Below are 24,000 nucleotides of genomic sequence, written 5' to 3' on the forward strand. Positions count from 1 at the left end.
TGGCTTTTGGGTGCGTGTTTAAACAGACATACACACATAATTAATAATAATAACATATAAGGATGTCGATCTTGGTGGGGTTTTTTTTTTCCAAACACAACTAATTTCATGGTAAATGAGCATAAAAAGTAAGGAAAGCAGTCGAATGCTTTCATTTTAATGTTAGATGTGTGCATTTTTAAACTGACACCTCTTTTTTAATGTAATAACAAAATCTTAATAAATGAGAGATTCATTCGCTGCTCTTTAATCAGAATGTGTGAGTTATACAGTGGAGAAACGGCTAATGAGATTTGATAGCTTGATTCTATTTCATTATAACTGCTATTAATTTTAATAAGCTAAACTATTTGCTAATGTATTTGCTGCTAATGTATATATTTATTTTCCTTTTGTTAATAATAATTTAAAACATATTACTTAAAATTTAACTGTGTATTTACAATGAAACAGCTCAAAATGAACATATTTAGTAATTTGGGGATTTTGGGGGGGTTGGGGGGATCCCTTATAATGATGGGCATATGCCTTATTTTCACATCTCAGTGTTGACAGGTTGTAACGAGGAGACCGACACGGAGGGATCCATTATGCAGTATTTATTAATCACACTCTTACTCAAACACTCAACATGCACAAAGGTGCAAACACACATCAACAGTAGTAGTAATGGTTTCAAGGCTGGCGGTAGACAGACACAGAGTGATTTACCAGGCATGAGTCAAAGGCAGGCGGCGTGATTCAGAGTCCGTGTATCAGGCTTGGGTCGAGGGCAGGTAGAAGGCAAAGCAGAGTCAGAGACGGGCTGGAGTAATGCACAGGAGATCAGGCAGGATAGAAAGCTCAGTAATGCTGGCCGGGGCTAAACAAGACTTCGCACTGACTGAGTGTTTGAGTGCGGCTTATAAAGGGTACGTGGGTCGTTAACTGGAATGTGATTCAGGTGTGCACGATCAGTGTAAATGGATGATGTAATGCTAGAAGTCCGGAGATGGTGGCCTCTGCTGGCCAGCGAGGGGAATGACTGGGAGTCGGTGACACAGGTATGCACCTTAATCCAACTAAAGTCATCACTGAACTGAACAGAAATGGGATTAAGACGTGTGGAGTATGCAGATATTGGTGGCGTTATTGAAGTAAACACTGCAACACACTATTACCGTCATTTAGGACTTTTCGCCATACATTCCCACAAGATCCACATGCGGCTGTCAAGAAAAGGACCACACACACACACACATTGCAAAATGCGCAAGTTTTTTCTTTCCACTTGGTGTGTGTTACTAAATTCCATAACACTTTCACCAGTGCTTATTTGCGTCTTATACATGAGTTTGTCACAGGGGCACGCATGAAATGTTCATGAGTTAAAGTGACCGTACTGCAGTTAAAGTCAGGCATCCTGCTGATTTGATTTTTTTTGTCAGACCGCTCACCGGTCAGGTATACATCCACGCTAAAATATCAAGGTGAAAGTCATCATAGCTTGCACAAAATAGACCCAGCTCCCCACCCAACTTTGAGAATAGATTAACGGCCATATTTTTTTTTTTTGCGCGACGAGCCTACACAGAAAAGCAGGATTACTATTTATTTTGTTATTGTTTTTCCAGCTCGTTCTTCACTAGTATTATTACCATCATCATTATTATTACTAATGTTGTAAATACTGTTGTTGTTACTAGTCGTTTCTTAGTGTGTTTTTTTTTTCGTATTCATTTATTCATTCACTCACACGCGTGCACGCACATGCCCATTGACTGGGAAATAAGACGTTGCATCTTGGGTTATCCTGTAAATAGATTGAAACTGAAATGAATAATAGTATCAATATATAATATATTATATATAGCATATCATAATATAATAATAATAATATATAATAATCTAGAATAATATATATGCATATCATAATATAATAATAATAATATATAATAATCTAGAATAATATATATGCATATCATAATATAATATTAATAATATATAATAATCTAGAATAATATATATGCATATCATAATATAGTAATAATAATATATAATAATCTAGAATAATATATATGCATATCATAATATAATAATAATAATATATAATAATCTAGAAAAATATATATGCATATCATAATATAATAATAATAATATATAATAATCTAGAATAATATATATGCATATCATAATATAATAATAATAATATATAATAATCTAGAATAATATATATGCATATCATAATATAATAATAATAATATATAATAATCTAGAATAATATATATGCATATCATAATATAGTAATAATAATATATAATAATCTAGAATAATATATATGCATATCATAATATAGTAATAATAATATATAATAATCTAGAATAATATATATGCATATCATAATATAGTAATAATAATATATAATAATCTAGAATAATATATATGCATATCATAATATAGTAATAATAATATATAATAATCTAGAATAATATATATGCATATCATAATATAGTAATAATAATATATAATAATCTAGAATAATATATATGCATATCATAATATAGTAATAATAATATATAATAATCTAGAATAATATATATGCATATCATAATATAATAATAATAATATATAATAATCTAGAATAATATATATGCATATCATAATATAATAATAATAATATATAATAATCTAGAATAATATATATGCATATCATAATATAATAATAATAATATATAATAATCTAGAATAATATATATGCATATCATAATATAATAATAATAATATATAATAATCTAGAATAATATATATGCATATCATAATATAGTAATAATAATATATAATAATCTAAAATAATATATATGCATATCATAATATAGTAATAATAATATATAATAATCTAGAATAATATATATGCATATCATAATATAATAATAATAATATATAATAATCTAGAATAATATATATGCATATCATAATATAATAATAATAATATATAATAATCTAGAATAATATATATGCATATCATAATATAATAATAATAATATATAATAATCTAGAATAATATATATGCATATCATAATATAATAATAATAATATATAATAATCTAGAATAATATATATGCATATCATAATATAGTAATAATAATATATAATAATCTAAAATAATATATATGCATATCATAATATAGTAATAATAATATATAATCATCTAGAATAATATATATGCATATCATAATATAGTAATAATAATATATAATCATCTAGAATAATATATATGCATATCATAATATAGTAATAATAATATATAATCATCTAGAATAATATATATGCATATCATAATATAGTAATAATAATATATAATCATCTAGAATAATATATATGCATATCATAATATAGTAATAATAATATATAATCATCTAGAATAATATATATGCATATCATAATATAGTAATAATAATATATAATAATAATAATAATATGCATATCATTATATAGTAATAATAATATATAATAATCTAGAATAATATATATGCATACAGATTGGGATTTGTACACACATGCAAATACTGGGATGGATATGTTTGGTCAAATATGGTCAAATGCAGTGATATCCTTGTGGTGATTTACCTGCAGTGGTGAGTCAGTCAGAGAGTCGTCTCACACCTTCACAGAAAGCGCATGTATTTTAAGTGGATAAAGTCATCTGGTCCAACAATGCATCCCCAGAGCAGAGCTGGACTGTAATGAGTGCCTGTAGCAGTGATTGTGTGTCTAATCAGCTCTATTGATGAAGTGTGGAGTGGGAGTGCTGCTGCTGGAGCCGGACTCTATTCACTTCTTAAAGTCAAAACTCTTTCATTTGCATTCATTTCTGACTATAATAATCTGAAGCCATTACAGACGGGCCTGCTGTGAGCCTGTGCACATTATTCCAGCTCGCTTTTAAAATAATCAGCTTTAATACTCTGACATGCGGAGCTCTGGAGGGTGTTTCGCTGTAAGTCAGAGTTGATCATGCTGTGATTCTGCTCATATAGAGTGTATGAGAGCTGCGTCCGGATGTGTTTTACCTATAGGGATTGAAATATCTCGGTTCAAGTGTTGCAACTCAAACCAAACCAAACAGCTGAGAGGAGAATCACAACACCTCAGCGTTCAGAAGATTGTGAAAAGTCAGGCAAGATAAAGAGAAGAGACATGAAGTGGGGTTTTTGTGAGCCTCTATAACAGTAATTCAAGAGTTCACACTTAGCTGATGATTTCTAAAAAAGCTTGTTTGGCATGCTGTCCCGGGAGAGAGCCCCGAGCTCAAGGGCTCCTCGAGCCCGGGGCTTCCTCCCGTTGGCAGAGCGAGAGGGGAGCCTGAGCTCGGTGGATCTCAGAACTCCCCTGCTGTGGTAGCTAAGGGAACACAAGGGGTTAAACAAAGCTTGATTGTTATGTATGTTGAATGTCTTTGGATGGTGGGAGGGAAAAACCCACACGGACACGGGGAGAACATACAAACTCCTCACAGAAACACCCACCGGTCCTGTGTAACCAGGGCTGGCAGTGTTCTTGCTGTGGGGCTCACAGTGCTAACCACTGGGCCGCCGTGCCGCCCAATCACATGTAAAGGAGGAGGATAGGGGGGTTTCTTCCAAACGAAGATAAAGTGAACTGAAAACTGTGGCTATTTATAGTAGCTTAGGGCTCATATGATTGGAAGATAGTGATTAGCAAATGCGAGACCGGCCGTGATAAATCATAAGCACGTGATCCTCTCGAAATTAGTTTATGAATAAACTTCACTTAACATTTTACACGAGCGTGAGGGTTGGGATCAGGCTTGGGGTAGAGGTGGACAACAATAAAATACAATTTAATGGGTAATTTAATAAGTAATATGATTAATACTCTGTGTAATTACTGCTTTTACATTGCTGTGAGGGTTGGGTTCAGGCTTGGGGTAATGTTAGACAGTAATAAAATATGATTTAAGAGATAATTTAATAAATAACATGAACCATTCTCATTAATGTCCTGCTGTAAGGCAAGGCAAGTTTATTTATATAGCACATTTCATACAATTCAAAGTGCTTTACATAAACAAGAATAAAAGAAACAAGTAAAATAAAAATAAAAACAAATAATAAAAATGCGTAAAAACAAAACAAAACATAAAAACAGGTAAAATGTGATATAAAAGAATGAAGAAGAAGAGAAAAACATGATAGTGCAATCTGTTGGACGCAGCACAGTGCTCATTCAGTAAAGGCACAGCTAAACAGATGTGTTTTCAGTCTGGATTTGAATGTGCCTAATGTTGGAGCACATCTGATCATTTCTGGAAGCTGATTCCAGCAGCGGTGGGCGCTGTTAGTGGCTAAAAGCCGATTCACCCTGCTTTGACTGAACTCTTGGAACTTCTAGTTTATATGATCCTAATGATCTGACTGATCTGTTAGGTTGGTATTCAGTGAGCATATCTGTGATGTATTTAGGTCATAGGCCATTTAGTGATTTATAGAGCAGTAATAATACTTTAAAATCTATTCTGAATGTAACTGGCAGCCAGTGTAGAGACCTGAGTACAGGTGTGATGTGCTCTGATTTCCTGCTTCTGGTCAGAATTCTGGCTGCAGCGTTCTGGATGAGCTGTAACTGTCTGACTGTCTTTTTAGGAAGACCAGTGAGGAGTCCATTACAGTAATCCACCCTGCTGCTGATAAAAGCATCAACAAGTTTTTCTAAATCTTCACTAGAAACAAAGCATCTGATTCTTGCTATGTTTTTGAGATGATAGTATGCTGATTTACTGACTGCTCTGACATGACTGTTGAAACTCAGATCTGACTCCAGAGTCACACCAAGATTCTTGACCTTATTTTTTGTCGTTTGACCTTTAGTGCCAAGGTACGCATTCACCTTGAGAACCTCATCTCTGTTCCCAAACGCAATGACTTCAGTTTTCTCTTTGTTTACCTGAAGAAAGTTTTGGCACATCCAATTGCTCATTTCATCAATGCATTGGCAGAGGGTGTCAATGGGGCTGTAGTCATTAGGCAGTAAGGCTAGGTAGATCTGAGTGTCATCAGCTGCAGTTGTATCCCTTCTAGTAGTCCCCCTCTGCATCTCTGCACGGCTGCTCGAGTTACACTTCACCGCTAAATAAAAAATAAATGAATAAATTAGGATTAAGTTTTTCATTGTTCCGCTTTCATTCCTTTTTTGACAGTTCAGAGCCACCATACAAGGCTTTGGGTTTGCTTGGCCTCGTGGGTGATGTGGTTTTTCAACACAAACGACTATTAAAGGGACAGTTCACCAAACCGCTGATGATTCTGAAACGTCATGAGTTAAGGCTCGGTTGAGATCAGCGTGGGTCTGTGTGGAGGCTCTGCAGCAGGTGTAAAACTGCTCACCGTCTCATTAACATGCAGGAATGTGATGGATTCTGGAGTGTGTGTTGTTGGCATCGGTCATCAGTGTGTGTGTGTATGTGTGCGCGCATGTCTACAGAGAGAAAACCACCAGTCTATCAGCCCATCCATCTGTGCAGATCACCTCTGCCAGACCACACAGTCACACAATCTATTATCCCTCCATCGCTCTCTCTCTCTCTCTCTCCCTCTCTCTCTCTCTCTCTCTCTCTCTCTCTCTCTCTCTCTCTCTCTCTCTCTCTCTCTCTCTCTCTTTTAATTCGGTTCAGAAGTTGAATGCATAATTATTTCCTCTATGTAAGGCTGATATTAATGTAGCAGGGGCATTCAAATCTCCAAAATATACCTGTTGTTATAGGAAAAAACATTGACTCTAACTAGAGCTATTTTTGACTGTCTCTTCCTCGTGAATCATACATTCAGCTTCAATTATCGTTAAATACTCGGTTATAAAAGGCAGGACAAACTGTAAAGCGCTGATAGAAAAAATCATGTGACTTGAAGTGATGTCACTTCCTGTGATGGGAACTCTGTAAGGCATTGAGGTGTGTGGTTATTCTGCTCTCATTCATTTGTGCAAAATTCTGTTCCTATTATCAACTCTGTTATCATCAACTCCTTTATCATTTCCTTTATCATCAATTGTGTTATTGTCTACTGTCATTGTCAACTGTTATCATCAACTTCATCATCGTCAGTTCTGTTTTCATCAGCTGTTATCGTCAGCTCTTATCGTCAACTCTGTTACCGTTTCCATCAACTCTGTTACTGTCAACTCTGCTATACATCAAGTTATGTCAACTTTACATCGACTCTTATCATCAACTTTGTTATCGTCAACTATGTAACCGTTACATCAACTCTGCTATAGCCAACACTTATCATCAACTCTGTTATAGTCGTCACCTATCATCAACTCTGTTTTCGTCAACTCTGTTATCCTCAACTCTGTTATCATCAACTCTGTTATAGTCGTCACCTATCATCAACTCTGTTATCATCAACTCTGTTATCATCAACTCTGTTATCATCAACTCTGTTATCATCAACTCTGTTATCATCAACTCTGTTATCATCAACTCTGTTATCATCAACTCTGTTATCATCAACTCTGTTATCATCAACTCTGTTATCATCAACTCTGTTATCATCAACTCTGTTATCATCAACTCTGTTATCATCAACTCTGTTATCATCAACTCTGTTATCATCAACTCTGTTATCATCAACTCTGTTATCATCAACTCTGTTATCATCAACTCTGTTATCATCAACTCTGTTATCATCAACTCTGTTATCATCAACTCTGTTATCATCAACTCTGTTATCATCAACTCTGTTATCATCAACTCTGTTATCATCAACTCTGTTATCATCAACTCTGTTTTCGTCAACTCTGTTATCATCAACTCTGTTATCATCAACTCTGTTATCGTCAACTTGGTTTTCGTCAACTCTGTTTTCGTCAACTCTGTTATCGTCAACTTGGTTTTCGTCAACTCTGTTTTCGTCAACTCTGTTTTCGTCAACTCTGTTATTGTCAACTCTGTAATCATCAACTCTGTAATCATCAACTCTGTCATCAACCCTGTTATCGTCAAGTCGGTTGTCGTTATCATCGACCCTGTTATTGTCAACTTGGTTATCCTCAACTCTGTTATCGTCAACTCTGTTAACGTCGACTTTGTTATCATCAACTCTGTTATCTGTCAACTCTGTTATTGTCAACTTTGTTTCTGTCAGCTCTACTATACGTAATGTTATGTCAACTTCACACTGACCCTTATCATCAACTCTGTTATTGTCGACTCTTATCGTCAACTCTGTTATAGTTATTGTGTACTTTTTAAGTCAACTCAGTTAGCGTCATCTCTGTTTTCGTCAATTCTTATCGTCAACTCTATTATCATCAACTCAGTTATCATCAACTCTATTACCTTTAACTCTGTTATTATTGACTCTGTCAACTCTTATCATCAACTCTCTTATCATTAATACTGTTTTTGTCAACTCTTATAAACTCGGTTATCGTCAACTCTTATCATCAACTCGGTTATCGTCAACTCATCGTCAACTCTGTGTATCGTCAATTCTTATCGTCAACTCTGTTATCGTCAACTCTGTTATCGTCAACTCGGTTATCGTCAACTCATATCATCGACTTGGTTATTTTCAACTCTGTTATCGTCAACTATGTTATCGTCAACTCTGTTATCATCAACTCTGTTATCGTCAAGTCTGTTATCGTCAACTCTGTTATCGTCAACTATGTTATCGTCAACTCTGTTATCGTCAACTCTGTTATCGTCAACTCTGTTATCCTCAACTCTGTTATCATCAACTCTGTTATCGTCAACTCTGTTATCATCAACTCTGTTATCGTCAACTCTGTAACCGTTACCATCAACTCTGCTATAGCCAAGTGTTATCATCGGGTTTGTTTTCGGTTATCGTCAGCTCTGGTATCGTCAGCTCTGTTATTGTTATCTTCTGCTGTGATCACTATTATCATCAGCTCTGTTACCGTTATCGTCAACTCTGTATTTTCAACTAATATTGCCAACTCCTATCATCAACTCTGTCACATTTATTGTTAACTCTTTTGTAGTAAACTCTTATTTTCATTTCTGTTAAGGTTTAAAATTTTACCAGTACGTTAAACAACAATTATCAACAGAATTAAATGTCTCCTTCACATTTAAACATGTTACGTTATTTTACATTAATAATGGATTCAGTTAATTGTAAATTATACATTTGTTTTAAATAATTCTAGTTAAAAGCAAAATGAATGGAAAGTTCTTAAAAACACACACACAACCGCACACAAATCTCTCTGGATGTGTATCTGAGTTTGATTCTTTCAGCTGCATGCATTTTTCCACATGGATCGCCCCACTTTAGAGGCTGTGTTAGATGTAATTTACAAAAGTGATTTCAGATACACAGAAAGCACATTAATGCAAGCTGAGCGTCTGCTCTAACAGTTCAGATCACTTCAGTGCAAACCAAATGTCAAAATATGGGTCAAACTATGTTCATCGACATTCAGTGTAACATCAGTTTATGTCAAATAAAAGCACACTTATTCTGAACTGTATTTGTAAAATGTATTAAAAGAATTATGTATGGTAATAAATGTGATTCTGATTGTAAGGATGAAAAACTGAGTGGTTATGAAGGACAGTGCGAAATATCAAGATTTCAGATGAGTATTTTGTAGCCAAACTGTGATCTGTGAGACTTTTGTAACATGTCAGCAAGAGATTCTTGAACTAAATATGACAGACGATATTTTTTTTTTGATGTAGAAAACATTGTTAACCTCAATCTTAGTTTAACTTTCAGACGTTTCAGTGGCTGTCTCCCATAAATCATTAGGAAAATGGAACATATGCAGTATTTCTATCTGCTTGGCATTCATGCTCATCTGTGAAAATCATGTTGCTCGTGTTTATACGTTAATATTTTAATGTTTTGTGTCATTTGACAGATTACAGCTGGTTAATAAAATAATTTTGCAATAATATCCACATTAATGCAGTTATATAATATAGTACTAGAAAGTATGGGCTGCTTATAAAAAGGTGTCTGGTGCATATGCAGAGGAAAAGTGTCATCCACGGGTGGTTTGTTGAGCACAATCATCTGCGTGAAGCACACTAAGAGTTGCACAATGTTTTCATAAACATGGAGTGTTGATGAAACAAAAAAAGAGTAAGCACTTTATTATCAATATATTTATTATTTTCACATCTGCAGAATCAAATCAATGCACAAGTAAACATTATTATCTAACACCCGTCCATCCTGCCCCACCATTTCTGGACAGACCACTTACATGGGCCTTATTCCAAGGCATTAGGCTATAACCTTCAACATGACAAACTAACAAACAAGTAAATACACTTTCTTAAAAGCACTCCATGTTGGTATATCTGGCGTATACGGAAAGGAGAAGAGTATGCATGCAGATAATCTTGCATATACTACAACTTTTAATATGCTCTTTAGACCAGTTCATACATTGCATTCATTTGAGCTCCAGCACATCCACTGTTGTGTGCAGTAATGAGTGGTGTTTTCTGCTCATACAGGTGGAAGTTTACCCAAACCGCAGGTGAAGACGGCTTCGCTAGGTCAGGCTGGGAAGGCCAGATCACCTTTATTACCCGTCTCAGTGCCAACCGCTCCAGAATCAGCTGAAGATGGCCAGAAACCTCCAGAAGACCCGTCTAGCGTGAGTTTCTGACCTGATATATGCTGTATAAATGCTGACCTGATATTTGCTGTAAAGTAGGGAATGCTCAGAATACTGGAATGGAGTAGTTTTTCCAGAGTTCCCACACTTCTTGAAGGTACAGATGAAGTCAGAAATATTCGCCCCCCTGTTTATTTTTTCCCCAATTTCTGTTTATCAGAGAGCAGATTTCTTCAACACATTTCTAATCATAATAGTGTTAATAACTCGTCTCTAATAACTGATGTATTTTCTCTTTGTCATGATGACAGTAAATAATATTAGACTAGATATTCTTCAAGACACTTCTATACAGCTTAAAGTGACATTTAAAGGCTTCACTGGGGTAATTCGGGTAACTAGGCAGGTTAGGGTAATTAGGCAAGTTATTGTATAACGATGGTTTGTTCTGTAGACTATCCAAAACAAATTTAGCTCAAAGGGGCTAATAATATTGACTTTAAAATGGTGTTTAAACTGTCACTTTGGCCTAGTGATATAACGCTATTTTTGAAATTAAAAAAAATTAAATATTTTCTCAGAGGATCAACCAAAAATTTTTTTCAAAACATGGGACCGTCTAATAATTCATATTGAGACTAATGTACTCCTCCAACCATTAATTCCCAACTCCACCCCCCCCACCACCACCCTTTTTATTTATTTATTTTATTTATTTTATTTATTTTATTTATTTTATTTATTTATTTTTATTTTTTAGTAAATTTATTTTATTTTATTCTCATTTTTATTATTATTATTTCTTCTTATTATTAATATGTTTTTTATTTAATGCATTTCTTTTTCATAATAATTTTTATTATGTTCAATTGTCTCTGTTTCTAATTCATGTATGGTTCTCAAAAAAAAAAAAAAAAAACGAAAATACCTTTGTCATTGAATACCTTTAATATACTGTACCTTTTGTCAAAAACACAATAAAAAAATGGTGTTTAAATAATTAAAAACTGCTTTTATTCTAGCCGAAATGAAACAAATAAGACTTTCTCCAGAAGAACAAATATTATCAGACATACTGTGAACATTTCCTGAATCTGTTAAACGTCATTTGGGAAATATTTAAAAAGAAAAAAGTACTTAAAGTACTTAAAAACACGCATGGGTCTTTGAAAGTGCTTGAATTAAATTTCGAATGTAGTTTATTTATGGTTTTATTTCAACATCTGTACTCAGTTGTCAAGAACAGAACTAAAAAAAACTAAGAATTTTTTTAATTAACATTTAATGTTATAACACAGATTACACTCTGCATATAAACACATCTGATTATAGGTACATATATTTATGTAATGTTTTCTCACATTAAATTAATCACACAACTTAAATTTATAGTCGATGAAAGGCAAATAAATGAACTTACACTTAAAAAACACCCTTATTTGACTTTTCCTTGAGTGCTTCCAAACCTTTATCAGTTTCTTTCTTATTTCTTAAATAACAAACACTATTGAAGTCTAAGGGTCCGTTCTTTGTACGTGGATTAGTCAGTGAGCTGGATTTAGATACTGACGATTTGACACGATCCAGGAACGTTTTGTTCTTCAAAACTCATCCGAGAGTTGTTGTCATAGCAACAGTTCTGGTAGCTCAAGCCTGCGTAGGAGCAGGCTCATTTCATTTAAACAGGATTAGATACAGCAGTTATATACACTTGAAAAATAGTATATATATATATATATATATATATATATATATATATATATATATATATATATATATATATATATATTAGTGCTGTCAATCGATAAAAAAAAATTAACTAATTAATTGCACCTTTTTAAAAAAATTTATCGCGATGAATCACATTTAAAAGACTGAAACTTGTAATTTTGGCTATTCAAATGTAAAATTTATGTAAACGCAAGACAAAAACTATTTAAATTCAAAATATAATTGTTTATTATAATTAAAATGCAAAATATAATTGTTTAATAGAATTTTTGTTTAACTTGTAACACAGATTTCTTCATGTAAACAACATACCCACAATAAACCATCAAGATCCTGCTTGACAGCCATATTCATTACAGAAATTAAAACACAGGCATGTTAATGACATTTAAATTTCAAAACAATCAATGCCAATAAAGAAAACACTGATTTACATGTTGGATTCTAAGTGGACTGCAAAAAATGCCAAAATACAGGAATTGCAGATATGGAAAATTATAATTATAATAATAAACTATAGAATACAAACTGTTGCACTCATTGTAGAGTTTTATTGCTGTGAGTTGAGAACATTAGTTATAGAGTAGAAACAATTTAGCTTAATCCTCCTTTACATTCATCCAGTTGCTAAGACTAGGAGTATCCCGCAAGTGCACAGAGACTCCCGGATGCCCGCAAATGAATGATAATTTCTCGCAAACCGGTTGTTAAATACATTGCACACCCCTTTCCCCCGCATCCCTCCTAGCTCTTCAGGTAGCCTATGTCACGCACAACTCACCCCCACCGTCCTTCAGGTACATCTCGCGCGCACACGCCCCTACTCAGATACGTCGCTCACCCCTCACACCCCTCAACGGGCCTGACACAGACACACACACAGACAGACACACACAACGTGCTGCAGACGTTTTGGCCCCAACGGCCTTCCATACTGGAGCGACTCCCCTCAGATTCAACACGCATGATCACGTTCATCAAATTTGCTTAAACTAAGCGTATTACTGTATTTCACAAGGATTCTGACTCAACAACGCGAGGCATACGCTTTCATTGCATTTAATGAGGAAACACGCTAAACTTGGAGGGCTCATGCTGAAAGGCAGAGTAATGCCCTGTCTTTGACAGCTCACGACTTCACCAGAGACTTTCTGAGTACATTCACATACATAAGACACCAATACTCCGATTTTAATATGATTAAGATTATACTCTTATTAAAAAGCAGTGATTTTATTATCTTAAAGGAACACAGAGTCACGAAATGCGGAGGATTTTCTTTCTGTTCGCCATGCGGTATCAACTTACAGCAGAAGTTAAAAATGAAACACCTGAAACTGCATGAAACTCTGGATAACCTGTGATGCGACTAACTGTTTTATACTGGAACTTGCCTTCAAAAAGTGCTTGCTTGGTCTTATCCACATTTCTTGCATGTTAAACACACGTCCACCACAACAGGAAGTAAAAAAACCTGCAACTGCGTTAATTGCGTTAATTTTTTTTACGCGTTAATTATTTAAAATTAATCGCATGCGTTAACGCACTATTTTTGACATCGCTAATATATATATATATATATATATATATATAAGGTAAAAATATATATTAATAAAACTTACGCAATCTGCACTTTGAAATAAAAGTAAAAGACTGCCACCGGGTGGTTCAAAGAGAAAACTTATTAAGATGAACTTTTTAGATGCAAATGCATAAATGCACAATATTCCACTTATTAAAAAAAAAAAAAAAGATAATCATTTATGCAGTCAAGCACGTGTTTTTATCACTAATATGTCAGTGATTTACCGATATCAAAATGCTTTTTTGATGCATAATTCATTTATACAGTTATTCCTTATGCCGACAAAACTTGAGCAGGCCTATAGGCTACTATAACAAAGAAAATCTTCTCTAAATGTAGAACTAAATACATTGATATGCACTGAAATACATAATGAATACTCGACACATGACAGTGTAAAGCCTGCAGCTCACAACACATGTGGAGAGTAATTTATGCATCATATTTACGAAACCGTTTACTGCAAATTTGATGTAATTTTGCTCACATGGATAATTGAATATTAATCAGATGATGTCATAACGCTGCTGTGCATGTGGATTCATATTCACAGTTTTATACTCATTAATCACTTTGCAAGGGTATCTTTTACTCATACTTTGGTAACACTTTACAATAAGCTTGTATTAGTCATTCATTCATTTTCTTGTCGGCTTAGTCTCTTTATTAATCAGGGGTCGCCACAGAGACATGAACCGCCAACTTATCCAGCAAGTTTTTACGCAGCAGATGCCCTTCCAGCCACAACCCATCTCTGGGAAATTGTATTAGTTAATGTTCATGTATTTTCTAACACAAACAAACAACGAGTGATACTTTAATCACAGAATCTGTTGATGTTGATGAAAATGCAGTCGCTCATTAGTTCATAATAACTCAGTGCATTAACTAATGTCAACAAGTATGAGTTCAGATGTTAATAATAATGCACTAGTAAATGTTGAAATGCTGAGCAAGTATTGTTCATTATTAGTTCATGTTAGTAAATACTAATGGAAGCGTATTGTAAAGTGTGACCCAGACTCTGGGTAGTGTTTACGACAGATACTTTACTTGGACAGTCTAGATTCGCTGTGTAATTTTCAGTCCTTGGGCAACACGGTGGCTCAGTGGTTAGCACTGTGGCTTAACAGCAAGAAAGTTTCTGGTTTGAGTCGCTGCTGGGTCAGTTGGCGTTTCTGTGTGGAGTTTGCATGTTCTCCCTGTGTTGGCATGGGTTTCCTCTGGATGCTCCGGTTTCCCGCACAGTCCAAACACATGCGCTATAGGGGAATTAATTAACTAACTTGACCTTAGAGTGTGTGTGTATGGGTGTTTCCCAGTACTGGGTTGCAGCTGGAAGGAAATCTGCTGCGTAAAACATATGATAAAATAGCTGGTGGTTCATTCTGCTGTGGGGACCCCTGATGAATAAGGGTCTAAGCCAAAGGAAGATGAAGGAATGAATTATCAGTCCCACCTACCACTGGACCACTTCAGTTTCCTTCAGTCTCTGATAACCAGCCAAAATCAAGCTTAATTCATCTGCTTTTCTTCTCTGAGGGAGCGACTGACGGATCCCGGTTCCTCTTTAACGTCCAATCATTCATATTTTGTGCCGATGGCTCCGTCTTGATTGTGAATGGTTGAACAGGCCGCTCAGGGAACATCGACGTCTCGCAAAGCAGACAGAGTTTGGCTTTTGGACTCAGATTATAGTTTATAGTTTATGAGCACTGAGAGGCAGACAGCGAAAGGTCAGGAGACTTTATCCGGCCGACACATATCTGTATAATTGGAATGGCCTTTTCCCATCAGAGAGGAAGCAAATAAACAAACTGACAGCAGTCGGACACTTCTAGCCCTTATGAGCTTATAAAGGCTGAGCCCAGAGACTTATATATATATATAAATATATGGATCATTCTAGAGTTGCGGGTACATTATGCATCCCATATACAGTTGAAGTCAGAATTATTCGCCCCCCTGTTAATGTTTTTCCTAATTTCTGTTTACCGGAGAGAAGATTTATTCAGCACATTTCTAATCATATTATTGTTAATACCTCTTCTTTTTAATAAGCTTTATTTATTGAACACAAGTGAATAGAATTCATTGTATACAAACATCCAATTTCTGCTTTTTGTTTCCTTTTTGAACACTTTTGTTTACATTTAACCCCGACACCCCCCACCCATCCCACCCATACACACACATGGCCACTTTTATTCTTTTATTTTTAGACATATAACAGTAGACAGAGCAATACATTAACATTTACTTTTACATTTAGTCATTTAGCAGACGCTTTCATCCAAAGCAACTTGACAAACAAATGAGGAAAAGGAAGTAATTTACACAACTATAAGAGCAACAATGAAGAAGTGCTGTAGGCGAGTTTCAGGTCTGCAAAGAAAATGTAAGAAGCAAAACATTAGTAATTTTTTGTATTTATTTATATTTTTTTTTTTATTAATGTAGTTAGTGGAGGAGTTGTAGAATAGGAAGGGAAGTGGAGACTAAATAGTTCAGTTTTTAGTGGTTTCTTGAAGACAGCGAGTGACTTTTCCGTTCTGATGCAGTTAGGGAGTTCATTCCACCAACTGGGCAGATTGAACGCGAGAGTTCGGGAAAGTGATTTCTTCCCTCTTTGGGATGGAACCACAAGGCGACATTCATTCACAGAACGCAAGTTTCTGGAGGGCACATACATCTGCAGAAGTGAGAGCAGATAAGACAACACAATCTCACGGCAATTCGTAACTTTTTCATTTAGTGGCTAATTTGTATGAATACGTACGATCTAATTCGTACAATTTAGTACGATTTGCTTATCCCCCAATGACGGTTGGGGTTAGGGGTGGGGTTAGGTGCCACGCCTCCTTTTTAAAATCGTACCATTTCGTACGACTAAACTCGTACGAATTCGTACAAATAAGCCAATAAACTGGCAAAACGTAAAATACTTACGTTTTCTCGTGAGATCAGGCTGGATAAGAAGGAGCAAATCCAGAGGTCGCTTTGTAAGCAAACATCAGAGCTTTGAATTTGATGCAAGCAGCAACTGGCAGCCAGTGCAAACGGATGAGCAGCGGAGTGACATGTGCTCTTTTAGGTTCATTAAAGACCACTCGTGCTGCTGCATTCTGGAGCAGTTGAAGAGGTTTGACAGAGTTAGCTGGAAGCCCGGCTAGTAGAGAGTTGCAGTAATCCAGTCTGGAGAGAACAAGAGCTTGAACAAGGAGTTGAGCTGCATGTTCAGATAGGAAGGGTCGGATCTTTCTGATGTTATAGAGTGTGAATCTGCAGGATCGAGCAGTTCTAGAGATGTGGTCAGAGAAGTTTAGTTGGTCATCAATCGTTACTCCAAGGCTTTTCACCATTTTGGATGCAGTAATGGTTGCCCCGTCCATCTGGATTGAAAAGTTATGGTGTAGAGTCGGGTTGGCAGAAACTTCAAGCATTTCTGTTTTCGCTAGGTTAAGCTGAAGATGATGATCTTTCATCCAGTGTGAAATATCCAACAGGCAGACTGAGATGCGAGCTGGAACCGAGGAATCATCAGGGTGAAAAGAGAGGTATAGCTGGGTATCATCAGCATAGCAGTGGTAGGAAAACAAATAAATACAATAATAATAATAGTACAATTTAAAATAAATTTATACATAATTTCAAATAAATAAATAAATAAAGTAGAAACATTAGCTAGTCACATCAACAATAATGTGCTACCTACTTCTTGGTTATTATGGTTTTAGTTGTGCTGCGGTTGGACCAGTGCGTCTAGTTTAGGCCTTGACAGTTCTGGAGAAAAAATGCTAGATTAAAAAATAATTCTGACCATAAAATGATTGCTTTAATAATCACTTCCAGAGGTGTTAAATCATCAAAATAATTAAGCAGTGGCCTCCAATGAGTATAAAACTGGTGAGATGAGCCTCTCAGAGAAAACTTGATCTTCTCCAATTTCAGAACACTTCACATGTCGTGTAACCAGACTTTGAGTATGGTTGGTGCGATTTCCACACTAAAATATATTTTAACAAGGGAGGAAAAGGCGATGACATTATTTTGAATGTTTGTGTCATGAAAATCATCAGGGTTTTTTCCAAAAATAGCCAAATGAGGGTTTGGGTTTAATTTAATGTTCAATATATCTGAGATTGCCTTGAATAATAACCGGCAGAATTCAGACAATTTGGGGCACGACCAGAACATGTGAGTGTGGTTGCATGGGGTCTGTGAACACCTCTATTACATTTGTTATCCAACTTGTCCGAGTAGAGCTTTGAGAGTTTCTCTTTGCTCCAGTGTAGTCTGTGGACGACCCTAAATTGTATGAGTGAATATCTGCCGCAACTAGATGATGAATTTACAGCATTTAAGGCCTCCACCCAGAAATCTTCAGAGAGATTTAATTGAAGTTCTGATTCCCAGTCCATCTTAATCTTATATAGGATAGATTCGTTAGTTGGAGAGAGTACATTTTATAAATATGAGCTTTTGGCTTTAATGATCAAGTCTATCCCGCTAGGTGTTGGGATGTAAAGTTGTGTGTGTTCTTGCGAAGTCGCGTAGTTGGAAGTATCGAAAAAAGTCTGATCTGTTTAAAGTAAATCTAGAAATCAGCTGGTTGAAGCTTGCAAATAAATATTCAGTATACAAGTCTCCCAACTATCGCATTCCCTTATTCTCTAAGCTGATAAGATTTGAGTCACTGTTAGCTGGGATAAACCAATGATTATTGTGAATAGGGGTTGATAATGGAAGGGTGGGTGAGGCAGTGGCACAGTAGGTAGTGCTGTCGCCTCACAGCAAGAAGGTCGCTGGTTCGAACCTCGGCTCAGTTGGCGTTTCTGTGTGGAGTTTGCATGTTCTCCCTGCATTCGTGTGGGTTTCCTCCGGGTGCTCCGGTTTCCCCCACAGTCCAAACACATGTGGTACAGGTGAATTGGGTAGGCTAAATTGTCCGTAGTGTATGAGTGTGTGTGTGTGTGGATGTTTCCCGGAGATGGGTTGCAGCTGGTAGGGCATCCGCTGCGTAAAACTTGCTGGATAAGTTGGCGGTTCATTCCACTGTGGAGACCCCGGATTAATAAAGGGACTTTATTACTAAGGGACTTTTAGAGTTCCGATGACCACAGGATTGGTGGTAAAGCTTCCTGGGGAAAAGGGTAAGGTATTACAGGCCAAAGCTCTCAATGAACAGGAACAAGAGGCTCACTCCATTTGACACCAACCAGTTTGGGGAGAGGTGAACCAAGATATTATTATTTACTCAACGTTAGCTGCCCAATAGTAACTTGTAAAGTTGGGAAGACCTAGTCCACCAGCTGGTCTGCTTCTAATAACTCGTCTTTAATAACTGATTTATTTTCTCTTTGCCATCATGACAGTAAATAATATTAGACTAGATATTCTTCAAGACTCTTCTATACAGCTTAAAGTGACATTTAAAGGCTTCACTAGGGTAATTAGGGTAAAGTTAGGGTAATTAGGCAAGTTATTGTACAACAGTGGTTTGTTCTGGAGACAATCAAATAAATATATCGCTTAAAGGGGCTAATAGTATTAACCTTAAAATGGTGTTTAAAAAATTAAAAACTGCTTATAGCCGAAATAAAACAAATAGGACTTTCTCCAGAAGAACAAACATTATCAGACATTCTGTGAACATTTCCAACATTATTTGGGAAATATTTAAAAATTCAAAGGGGGGCGAATAATTCTGACTTCTTCTGTATGTCATGCAAAAGACACTTGTATTTTGGATGTGATTATTCACGATTAATCTTTGCCCAGCACTAATAATAACACAGATCACATTGTTTTGTTGTGGTATCTCCATACAGCACCTCTCTGATTTGAAGTTGTCAGTCGTAAATATCTGTTAATCAGCAGTTTTCCATACTTTGTGATTCATGTTGTAATCTCGCCTCTGTTTATTTCCGCTTTTGACTTGCATTGTGGGATCTTGATCTTTCCTCCAGCAACTTGATAAGTGTGTGAAAGTGTGTTCTCTGCACATGTGTAATAGTGTGCAGTGCTAAATAGTGTGTGTTGGTGTTGTATATTACGCTGCAGAAACCCTGCAATAAGCTGCAGCACATCTTCTGTTATTCTACAGATGCATATTATATCATATACATTATATTATTATTTTTAAACGACTAAAATGTCAATAAAAGTCTCTTTGTTAAACTGTAGAGTTGAGTTTCCAGAATCAGAAGTGGACAGAGCAGAGATCAACATCCCACAATGCAGTTCACCACCGCTAATAAACACGTGTGAATCACTAAATAAGGAAACTGTTCGTTAACATGTTTGTTTACAGTGTGTGTGAGTGAACGTACTGTACATTAATAATGCTGGATCATATGCATCGGCCAACAGGAACAAATTGGGCTTGATTACAGCGCATTACAGAAACATCCATGTTTTTATTTTGCCAGCACGACTCAAACCTCCTGCTGTGTTTACATCTGTTGTTCTGTCTGACAGCACGTGTGTGTGTGTGTGTGTGTGTGTGTGTGTGTGTGTGTGTGTGTGTGTGTGTGTGTGTGTGTGTGTGTGTGTGTGTGTGCGTGCGTGCGTGCGTGTGTGCGTGCGTGTGTGTGTGTGTTCAGATATACTGTACATGTGTCAGCATGAACTCTGCTGATGGATGCTTTTACAGGCGTTTAACAGACACAAGTGCAAAAGCTCTGCGTTTATAGATGACTCCCAGAACTCTCCCAGATCACCCATCCAGCGCGTCAATAACAGCATACGGATATTGATGCAATAACCACACTAATTGTTAGCGATGGATCTGTAGGTCATGCAGTAATACACGTGCTCATTCAGCTCTTCAGTCCTCAATATCACTCTGACCTTTACAAAATCACTCACATTCACCGCAGAGAAACTTTCTTTGTGCTGGAAATGTGTTGCTTAATGTGTTGAGGAAAAAAGTAATATATTACAATCTGAAGTCACTTATAAAATAAATGAACGTAACTAAATGTGCTGGTTTCTTTTTAAGGACGCAGTGTGAATATAAATTCATTCATTCATTTTCTTGTCGGCTTAGTCCCTTTATTAATCCGGGGTCACCACTGCGGAATGAACCGCCAACTTATCCAGCACATTTTCATGTTTCATCTCTGGGAAACATTCACACACACACACACACACACTCAAACACTACTGACAATTTAGCCTACCCAATTCACCTGTACGGCATGTGTTTGGACTGTGGGGGAAACCGGAGCACCCGGAGGAAACCCACGCGATCGCAGGGAGAACATGCAAACTCCACACAGAAACACCAACTGACCCAGCTGTTTACCCCACAGTCCCAAAACATTCGGTACAGATGAATTGTGTAGGCTAAATTGTCTGTAGTGTGTGTGTGTGTGTGTGTATGGATGTTTCCCAGAGATGGGTTGCAGCTGGAGGGGCATTTGTTGCGTAAAACACATGCTAGATAAGTTGGCGGTTCATTCCGCTGTGGTGTCCCCAGATTAATAAAGGGACTAAGCCGACAAGAAAATGAATGAATGAATTAAAAACAAATAAAAAAAAGAGAAGCAATAATCACGGCGTTAATGTTAAAACACAAACACAAACTTTATTATGCCCTTCAGTCTCCTTCCCTGTTCCGTTTGGGATGCAGAGTCTAGAGCTTATATTAAACTCTGATCAATTCAATTAGGACATCGCTTTTATAAACACGCATCAGGAAAAATATTACCAGTGCGCAAAATATGTCAGTGAAAGACACTTCAGTATTGCATTTCAGTCAAATGTGTTTTAGACAAAAAAGAAAAATCAAGTATTTCCTATTGACCTTATTCTCCGCAGACGAGCGGGTGCTGCCATTTGAATCTTTTTGGCACGAGACTTCCGCTCTCATTCACTTCCATTCATTTTTAGAAATTAAAAACTGCTCGCTTCGCTGTTTGATGTTGCAAACTGATATTTCCTTGTTATATTATTCTACTTGGTCTGAATAGTCATGCAAACATTTGTTTGTAGAGCAAGTTGTTTGACCGTTTTCTGCCGTTTATTATTTCTTGTCATTTCTCCCATAGGCGACTGAATCGGAAGTTCTAAGACAATCGCGAAAACAGGCGCACTTCCACATTTTAGAATAAGGTCAATAAGCAGACGACGGTTATCAATCTGTAATTGCCTATTTTAGATAAATGTGCTATTGCTGTAGATTAACACTATGTCTTTAACATCTTCATTAGCACTTAAAAGTGATGCTCAAAACTGATTTTGGGCTCGTCTCTTCTCGTCGTCATTTTCCCCTCAGTTTTTCTACGCCTGAAGAATAACGTTAGTTTCGCTTCAGTTTGGTGGACCAGTTAAGTGTCTGTGCACGGATTCACGTTCTTGCGGAGACTGGTCGGTCTTGCAGGTTACCTTGGAGAAACAAACTCCAACCCCGAGAACACAGAATACATACGAGAAAAGAGATGATGCGAGCTTCCTGTTGATCACATGACCTTCACACGAAAACAGTTCAAGTTTATAATAAGTGTAGTTTAAAAAAAAGATTATATATATATATATATATATATATATATATATATATATATATATATATATATATATATATATATATATATATATATATATATATATATCATAAACATTTAAGTACTAAAGCACCGATCAATGAAGATAATTTGTGAAATGCAAATAAAAATGTTTTCACGAAGTAGATGGTTCGGGTTTTGGGGCCCCCTAGTGGCGGTGGGACTCTAAGCAGCCGCTTAGTTCGCTTATTGGTATGTCGAGATAAAATCTGCGGACGTTTTTTGCTATTTCTGCTGAGAATTTTGGTACAAAAATCTGCGGGTTTCTGTGGAATTGTTTTGGGAGTATCATAACTAAAACCTTAATATGTGAAATAAAAAATTATATCTTTTATACTTTAATATAATGTTTAAAATGCAAATCCAATTAGATCCACTTTATTTGGTAAACAAAGCAAGTCTCTCATATAATATATCAATATATATAGTAAAAGACAGAAAATATGACTGTACAAACTGCATTGTACATAAACCAGATGAACATTTTCACATTAGTCAATAATATTACTGAAATTAATTAAAAAACTGGATAAATTTAGATTTACACACATTTGCTCAAGTAAATAAACAGAATTAATGATGGGCTAAACGTCTGGGGAAATCTGCGGAATTGTGCGTGCGCAGATTGCAGGTGGGTCTACTTATAGGGAAGGCCAGCTATGCCTATTGGTCTGTTGGATCTATTATTTGAGTTTAGCACCAGAGCTATAGAGACTGCATTATGCTTAGAAAAAAACAAACAGTATCGGGATCAGATCTGTATCGGTCGATACTCAGAAAATTGGTATCGAGATCGTATCGAATCCGAAAAAAAATGGTGCATTCCTACTTAAGACCTTTATTCACTTACTTTGAGCACAGTTTGTTTTGCTTGATTATTTTATGGATCAATTTGCGCTAGCTTAAACATCATGTGTTACACTATTACATTTATTAATGTTTTGTTCAGAAACTTTCAGATATTTTCACATCCTTAATATAGCAGTGGAATCAGCCACATCGGTAATGCTTTTGCACTGTGCGCTTTAGACTTTGCACTTAGATCATTAAAAAAGAGAAGTTACTGGCCTTTTAAATGTGTGTGTGTGTGTGTGTGTGTGTGTGTGTGTGTGTGTGTGTGTGTGTGTGTGTGTGTGTGTGTGTGTGTGTGTGTGTGTGTGTCTGTGTGTGTGTGTGTGTGTTTCTGTCTGTGTCTCTGTCTGTGTGTGTGTGTGTGTGTGTGTCTGTGTGTGTGTGTGTCTGTGTGTGTCTGTGTCTGTGTGTGTGTGTGTTTCTGTCTGTGTCTCTATCTGTGTGTGTGTGTGTGTGTGTGTGTGTGTGTGTGTGTGTGTGTGTGTGTGTGTGCGTGCGTGCGTGCGTGCGTGCGTGCGTGCGTGCGTGCGTGCGTGTGTGTATGTGTGTGTGTGTGTATGTATGTGTGTGTGTCTCAAAGCATACAGCATTACTGTATAGGTCACTTTGTGTGTCTTCGTCTGTGGAAATAGCCACTGATTTTCCACCAGCCTGATCCACATA

At 36.1% G+C, this 24,000-nt stretch overlaps 1 protein-coding gene across 12 annotated transcripts in view; it reads left to right on the forward strand.

Moving 5' to 3' along the window:
- Positions 1–24,000, forward strand: part of dcc (DCC netrin 1 receptor) — a 402,326-nt gene that overhangs the window by 377,169 nt on the left and 1,157 nt on the right. For all 12 annotated transcript variants that reach the window (XM_073950897.1, XM_073950899.1, XM_073950890.1 and 9 more), the window contains 1 exon segment: positions 10,499–10,641. In XM_073950897.1, the coding sequence (XP_073806998.1) occupies positions 10,499–10,641 (143 nt within the window).

This window comes from Danio rerio, chromosome 5, assembly GCF_049306965.1.
Source record: "Danio rerio strain Tuebingen ecotype United States chromosome 5, GRCz12tu, whole genome shotgun sequence".
Classification (NCBI taxonomy): domain Eukaryota; kingdom Metazoa; phylum Chordata; class Actinopteri; order Cypriniformes; family Danionidae; genus Danio; species Danio rerio.